Genomic DNA, 8059 nt, shown 5'->3' on the forward strand with positions numbered 1-8059 from the left:
CATCTTGAAAGAGGATCCAACACATCCAACAAGTCGACAAACTGTTGAGTCTAACCCCAAACATCCAAAAACCCAAAAACCAATATTATCAAAATTTGGTTATTCCAACCATCTTTAAAATTTGTTATCACCAAATTCTTCCATTAATAAATTGGTCTTAATAGGGGATTAGTTTTTAATTGTGGAGGATAATCAAACTATACAGTATGCACATAGGATTCTAATAGATCTTAGGCGGTTTTCATGGACCAAAACAGTATGATAATCACACCGTCTTCAAAATAATGGCTTTTTTCCTTCAATACTTCAAACATGATCTTATTTTCAAGAGCCATATTTGGACATCTGTTAATCAAATAAACAATCATACAAACAACTTTAGCCCTGAATGATTGAGCAGCTTTGTCATGTAACATTGATTTTCATTTATTCAAAATATTTTGTTTTTCTCTAATATACTCCATTTTAATCAGGAGTGTGGCGTAAATACTTTTTAAGGAATAGAGACAAAATTGTTTGGCAATGATTTACATGAGTGATATGACATAGCACACATGCATGCTTGCGTGCATGATATAATACATCTACCAATCCACATGACTACGGTCTGATAATCATACCCTCTCCAAAATTTTTGTATCTCATCAATTAGTAGTCAGCCATTTATTTTTTCACAGTTCTCGACTTTTACTTCAATAAAATCGAGTTTTGCTCCACAAAACTCGAAAAATCAAGTTCTTTACTTCAATTTTCAGATCTACTAAAGTAAGACCTCGGATTTTATAATACATTCCATTTTTTGGATTCAAAATCTCTGGTCTAACAATATATTAAAATTTAGTGTCATTTTGAGATCTTTGAATTTTGGGTTTTTTCATCTGTTTGAGTTATTATTTGTGTGTTTGATTGTCTCGTTTTATGCGATATGTCTCTCTTTGTGCGATGCGGTGGTTGTGTTGAAAATGAATTTTATGGCGTATTGGAAGATCTAGATATCTCGCATCAACAACACTTTCAGCAGGTCTATAGATGGTGTCCGACAGATAGATAGCTGGGGTTCGTTTGGAACGGTGGTGAAAATCTACTCAGTTTTAACAAAGTTGAATTTCAATGGGATTGCGTGATTAGGACAAATATGGGCCGCTTAATACTAATTGTATGTTTACACAATTATTATACATTATATCTCTTGGCCATAATGTTAAATATTTGAACATCAAGAATGGTAGGACTTGTATATGATAAAACCCGAGTTAAAACTAATTATTAGATTATTTAGCGATAACCAAAATTTGAAATTTTAGTACTATTTCATTGTTATTTAATTATTATGTTGCTATGGATTATTAAACTTGAAATTACGGAGAAATTAAATAAATAAAACTTGTATAACTATGTGGCTACGCGGAATCGAACTTAGTTTGAATTGAAATTAATTAATTAGATTATACATGCATTTTGATACTTTATTAACATTGTTCTATAAAAATAGTGTTTCCTTATTAATAAAGAGTTATTCTTGTCTTTTAGTTAATAGACTCCTAATATATAACTTATATAAGTTATACTACTTTGGTAACACTGTGTTGTATCGAAATAGTGTTTCCTTATTAATAATGAATATAATTTATCATATTTTATTCTCGTATTTTAGTTAATACACCGCTAGTATATAACTTCTACCACTATTACTACTATATGAATTAAATTACTAAATTGATTTGAAATTTTTGTAAATAATGTTATATTCTCGTCGTTCATTTTCGAAAATTAATAAACTCCTAGTAGATTATTTCATTATTATCATATAAATTAAAAATTTATGTGATATATTATTAACATACCTCAATATGCATGATAATAAAGGGGGTTTTGTATAAATTATTTTATATTCTCAGTTTCTACTAATAGATTCCTAGTATATTTTATTCTAGCTTGTAGTTAATAGACTCCTAGCATATAACTTCATAATAATAATAATAATAATAATATCATAATAATAATAATAATAATTATTAATTTAATATTTTAGTGGCATGCCATACCATTAAAAAGGGGTTTCTGCTTTTAATAAAGTGTATCGATAGATTGAGTGTGCTTTGCATTGGTTGGTGGATCTCGTGATTTGTATTCCTACAAAAAACAATAGTAATCACATCACAAGATATAAGAAGGGTCAAAGATGAACCTCTTGCGAGTTGAATCGGCCATATCTATGTTATCTAGCAGGTGTATTCCAAGATAAGCCTGCATAAAAAATATCAATAACTAAGCTTCACATTATGAAACACTAAGGCTAAGTTTACACAGTATTATGTACAAAGAGAGAACAACATTAAAATAACAGTAGCCATATAGTACTATTAAACTTCTATTTAAAATCTCTGAAAGAAGAAATGCATTCAGCATTTGTCCAGGTGGATGAGCTAAAATAAACATCCAATGTCATCATAAAATAATGAAGGGAATTGAAATGCTGCTGGATATATGCCAAGAAACAACTACATGGTGATAGCAATGCTTGAAACAATAGTTAGAATGTTTAATACGTTTATCCGTGTACACAACGGCACAGCCATATAATAATTATTTCCTTTGCATGTCTTAAATTTACAGAAAACAAACAAGTAAAAAAAGTAACGGGAAGCATTTAAGTCTCTCATACAAAAGAAAAGAAGACAGGGAAAAGATGAAATTAGCAACTGAGATCATATCACTTTTATAAATTTACAGCATACAGAGTTTCACCGATCCATGACATGCGAATAGTACATACCTCATTTATATTGTGATGAAAATCTGCAGAAAACAATTACTCTGATTCTCCGTGACTTTCAATTTCTTCCTCACCTTTCACCTGAAATTTCTTCAATATCCCTATTATCTTGTATTCTTCTTGACACATCAAAATGGGACTAAAGCAAATACACACTTCCATCGATTGTGCATCTCTGCGGTGTGCAGGTACATCTGATCAAATTGCTGTCTCTGCCCCAAACATGTGAGTAGTATCCCAATGCAATTCTTTTATACCTTCAATCAGTTATGAACTTACTATTCAATTGCAGTTTCCAAATTTGAACACTAAAATGAAGCCTCCAAATTTGAACACTCTAATGCAGCCTTAAAGCATTCGATTCTGTAATTCTTGAAGAATTTTATTTCTTTATCTCAACATAACTTATCATATCCCCAAAAAAGATCCCACAATAGCAACAGATTACTTCATTCTACTTGCCTGAAGAGTCGACTGAAGGACTGCCCACAAATCACTGATGCAAAGAATTAAGATGCCTGCTTTCCACCTCCCATTCTATCCGTAGATACATGTTCTCGGTTCAAGAACCAAACTTTTTGCAATTGTGTATATTTAAGACATGCCAGTTAATAAGTTACTAAGAACATTTGCATTGACGGAAATACTAGGGTACCAAAGATTAGTACCACTCAGTTGGGGATTTCTTCTTCTCAATTTAACAGTCCTTGCTCAGACAGTTGATACATGACAGTTGCTCAAGGTCTATGAATCTTGATTTCTCTCTACAGAGTACGGAACAGTACAACTATACTTCTGCTACGTGCTAAAAGACCATGACATTACAAACTAAATAACATGAGTAGATGCATTCACTAAATCAAGCTGCCTGATTATGGATTCAGATCACAGTATATATCCACTTAAGCTAAGAGTTGATTGAAGCCTGAATTTCCTCCAGTGTTTTCCCTTTTGTTTCTGGTACTACCTTGGCCACAAACAGTACTGTGAGAGCACAGAATCCGGAGAAAACAAAAAATGTACCTGAAAGCAATAAGGAATCAGTTCAGAAAACTGTTTTCAAGTGTAAACATCATCTAACTCATATGGCCTGAAATGTTTTGCTTTGTACCGGGACAACTCCAGCTCATGAGAAAATTGAAAGTGTATGACACGGCCCAGGCACCTAGCCAGTTTATTAGAACAGCCAGGCTACCAGCAAGACCTTTTATGTGTAATGGGAATATCTGCAACAAATCGAAAATTCCCAGAAACTTGAGAAAAACAGAGAATTTCCTGATCTCAAAAAATTGAAAATAGACCTAGCAATCCTTATCAAAGTGGAAGATAGATATAAAGTCTGAATTTTAAATAGTGTATGTCATTTGTTAGATTATTACCTCAGACATGATCACCCATGGAACGGCTCCCATTCCGATGGAAAATGATGCTATGTAGGTCTAACAATGTTTATACTTAAGTTAGAAATGAATAGATTTGTAGTCATAAATTTGTAATGTGAATAAAAAGCAACGAATGTAAGATATATGACTACCAGGACACCAGAGACTGCCAGCGTAGGTATCCATTGAAGCAACAACTTTTGACCCTATTCACCATGATTTAGAAGAGAAAAGTCAGAGTTAAAAAGAATTTAATCATGCAGAAGTGTAAAACATAAGAAACCTCTAGTGATAAATAAGTAATAAACACTATAATGTTGTAGCTTCCGTAAGATACCTCCAGAAGGAAAGCAGTTCCGGTTAGAAAACAACCAAGAAATGTCCCTGTCGCGGATACCAAAAGAAGTGGTCTTCTTCCAGATTTGTCCATTAGTATTGCTCCGACCATTGTTATCGGTACCTGTAAATGGTTTTTGTATAAGAATTGTTTTTAAGCAATAACATTGGACTATTACAGAGGTCCCCTTTAATTTAGCCACAAACACCCTGAACTGTGATTTTTTTTCCCACTTGATATCAAACCTTTAATCATTTTAAAATAGTACAGTCTACAAACCTGAATTACTGCATAAGCTAGTGTTCCGATATTGCCAGTAATGCCTGCATGTAAGAAAATTACCTCTATGTAAAGGGATCCGCATATAAGAGCCCATAACAATAGTTTAAAAAACTTCAAAAACACTTACTCACCAGCTGCTACAAAGGTTTGACTAGCATAAAAACTTATTCCATTTATTCCTCCAAATTGTTGGAATATCATCAATCCAACAGCAATCTGAATATTAAAACAAGAAATTTGTATGAAAAACATAAGCTTCATCATCAAAATAGTTGAACTTGAAGATTAAAATCAATTACTTACAATCACAGAACGTATGTATTTGGCTTCGACCAGGTCAGTCAATTTAGCTTTAGACAGTTTCCTCAAACTTTGAACATTAGCCTAGTTATATAAAGAATAATCAGGATTAGTCAGCTCTTATAAAAAATAACGTAAAGATACACACGCACACTTGCACTAACTGGAACATGTATTTGAAGATCGAAGAAAACACTTGAATCTCAGCAGCTTCAAAAGCAATATCAGCATTTTGTCCACGAAGTCTACGTAGTGACACCTCAAATTCTTTCTCCAGCCCTACTTTTGCCTGTAAGTATTTTGCGTTAAAGCTCACTTCGGCTTGTTTATATGAATTAAAGATATGAAATTTTGTTTCATGTGTTACAAGCCTCACCAGCCATCTAGGGGATTCCGGAATAAAGAATAAACCCACAAGCATAACAAAGCAAGGGACAAGGCCTACATAATAAAGAAATAAGTGTTCATATTTTGACTTCTATTTTCTTACAGCAGAATTTTAAAATTAAAATACTTTACCGGTTAAAGCTAGGTTTCGCCATGTTATAATAGTTCCCATTACAAATGCAAGTGATGAGCCAATACAAATCATGAGCTGCAGACATATAAAAAAGGGTCTAATTTAATTCAAACTCAAAGTAAATGAGACTTAATGATCCGAAACTACTTTGGATCACAAATATTCTATTTTGCAAGACCTGATTGAGAGTAGTGAGCCCCCCACGGAGATTTGAAGGAGCTATTTCTGCTATGTACACCGGCACCTGAGGAAATCCAATTAGTCACCGTACTTAACTTTATGAATACAAAATATAAGATCAGAAACCTACATGTCTGAATAACAAATAATTACCACATAAGAAACAATCCCTATGCCGTATCCTGTCAGAAATCTACCAATATCAAGTGACAAAGCTCCCTGTACAAACAAATAAAAATATATAAAACCCAATTCTCTCTGCAAGCCTGATGGCTTTTCATATTGAAGTATAAGAATCTAATTTCCTAAATTAATTGTAAATCAAAACAAGCAAACATACCATAGATAAGTAGACAGCAAGCCATCCTGCAATGCAGAAAGCAGCTGACATTCTCATAGCCTATATTCATAGGCCAGCAAAAAGTAATTAGGACTGGTTGAAGAACTTTTAAATGAATGGGATAGAACAAAATTTAGGGGTGACAATATCTACATAGCCCAAGACTGGTTTCTTACCAACACTGTTAAACAGTCCGAAACCTAAAAATGACATGCTCAATCAACCCAAATAGTACCACAAATAACACATTACTGATAGAACATAAAACAACATGAAATTAACACTTGCATGAACACACATTTCAAACCCGAAATGGCTACCACTACAAAAACCAGGCCAGTAAATTCAAAAATACGCATACCCCTTTTCGCCCTACAAAGTCCGCAATTTTGCCACTTGTAAATGCAGCAATCATAGCCCCAATCGTCACCGATGATCCAAACATAGAATACTACAAATTGAGAACAGATCATAAGTAACAACATCCATAACACAGTCTAAAAAAATAATCGAAACAAATTAAGTTTAAATTACAACCTGGGCCAGTGTCAAATCCAAATCTTCCCTAATACCAGATTGAGTAGGTGCAGAATATCCCACCTGCAAAATAATCAACTTAGCCTAAACAAACCCTTCTATTCTTTTTCCTATCTCCTAAATTCTAAATTTTGGGTTTATTTCTAGGAGCATCCTGATAAGAAAAATAAGAAAAAATAAAAAATCGTCAAAAATCTATCTCACAAAAAATATAACTGTAAACAACTTATATACATAGAGAAAAACATGGAGATTATCTACTTACACATGATCCAAACTCAAAAGATCCACAGACAGAAACAAATGTACTATACAAAACCACCCCAATTGATCCACTATTAACCTCTTTAAACTCAAGAAATGGCTGTTCCAAATCTTGATCACCACCATTTTCAATATCTTTAACATGCTCAATTGCCATCTTATATATGATATCTATAAGTTGTATAGATGATTATATAAAATGTGCACAAAAATTATGTCTAGACAAATTAACAAGACATGAGGAGTGAATCAATGAAATTAGGAGTAGGGCTGCTGGAAAATGTTTTTTGAGGTACTTAATATATACATGCAGACTGTTCTAGACGGTGGTAGATATTTTGGTATATACAATCATAATCGAAAGACAGGTAGATTATTTCTTTTTTTTCTAGGACAACATAGTATTCATTGAGCCCGGGTAATTTTGTTATTAGTAAAATCTGTAAAAAAATCTTTCCGATAAACACAACAGCTGTCGCCAGTGGTTATCAGATTATCATCGTAGTATAGTTAAATTTAATTAAGGCTGTCTTTTGAATTTTGGATTCTTTCGTATACACTTCATTTTCTGTGCTAAAATAAAAATATATGTCTCTTTTCGTCTGTCTTACTTAATTTGCTTCTTTCTTTTGCTTTTTAGTGTTTTTTCTTTCTTTGTTTTTTTTTCTTTATGTGAATGATTGTTAAACAGCATTTTCTCGGGCAGTATATGAGTCAAATTATTTATGACATATTCGAAATTTAACTTGTAAATTATTTAAATTCAGCTCGTTAATAATCGAGTTAGGCTCAATCTCGAGCTATTCAAATTATTTACCGAATCAAGCTCAAACTTCAAATTACTCAGCTTATAAATTTTATGAATCTTGAATACAATATTTGACTTTCTAAAACACTGTTAACCTACCCATAATTAATGTACGTATCTTATAACCATACGATCATTTTTTTTTAATATTTTATTATAAATATATTTCTATATAAATATACAATGCTTTTTTTATATTTATATGTTTAATCAAATCGAGTTAGAGCCACAACGGTCATATATATATCAATATTTTTGTCAACATTTGATGAAAACGATTTTAAATTTTCGAAACGAACTCGAATATATCGAATTTTTTACGAGTCTAAAAAC

At 32.3% G+C, this 8059-nt stretch overlaps 1 protein-coding gene across 2 annotated transcripts; it reads right to left on the reverse strand.

Moving 5' to 3' along the window:
- Positions 1-3384: 3384 nt before the first annotated feature.
- On the reverse strand, positions 3385-7204 carry LOC141684466 (sugar transporter ERD6-like 16). Of its 2 annotated transcripts, none has more exons than XM_074489454.1 (17): positions 6920-7204; positions 6655-6717; positions 6479-6568; positions 6118-6177; positions 5931-5996; positions 5776-5841; positions 5597-5672; positions 5454-5518; positions 5274-5366; positions 5081-5161; positions 4909-4993; positions 4775-4818; positions 4496-4618; positions 4311-4364; positions 4156-4215; positions 3888-4002; positions 3385-3799 (listed from the first exon to the last, which is right to left on the reverse strand). In XM_074489454.1, the coding sequence occupies exons 1-17, from the start codon at positions 7073-7075 to the stop codon at positions 3684-3686; spliced, it is 1413 nt and encodes a 470-aa protein (XP_074345555.1). In that variant the 5' UTR covers positions 7076-7204; the 3' UTR covers positions 3385-3683. The 2 variants fall into 2 exon arrangements, with proteins under 2 accessions (XP_074345555.1, XP_074345556.1); XM_074489455.1 differs by having other exon boundaries at positions 6655-6808; positions 6920-7051.
- Between the last annotated feature and the right edge of the window lie 855 nt (positions 7205-8059).

Source organism: Apium graveolens, chromosome 9 (assembly GCF_009905375.1).
Source record: "Apium graveolens cultivar Ventura chromosome 9, ASM990537v1, whole genome shotgun sequence".
Lineage (NCBI taxonomy): Eukaryota > Viridiplantae > Streptophyta > Magnoliopsida > Apiales > Apiaceae > Apium > Apium graveolens.

Excerpts from the sequence above, each read along its gene's own strand:
- LOC141684466 (XM_074489454.1), bottom strand. The coding sequence starts at position 7,075 with ATGGCAATTGAGCATGTTAAAGATATTGAAAATGGTGGTGATCAAGAT. Across the intron at positions 6,718-6,919 it reads CTTTTGAGTTTGGATCATGT|GTGGGATATTCTGCACCTAC; the intron begins GTAAGTAGATAA and ends ATTATTTTGCAG. Across the intron at positions 5,673-5,775 it reads GGCTCACTACTCTCAATCAG|CTCATGATTTGTATTGGCTC; the intron begins GTCTTGCAAAAT and ends ATATGTCTGCAG.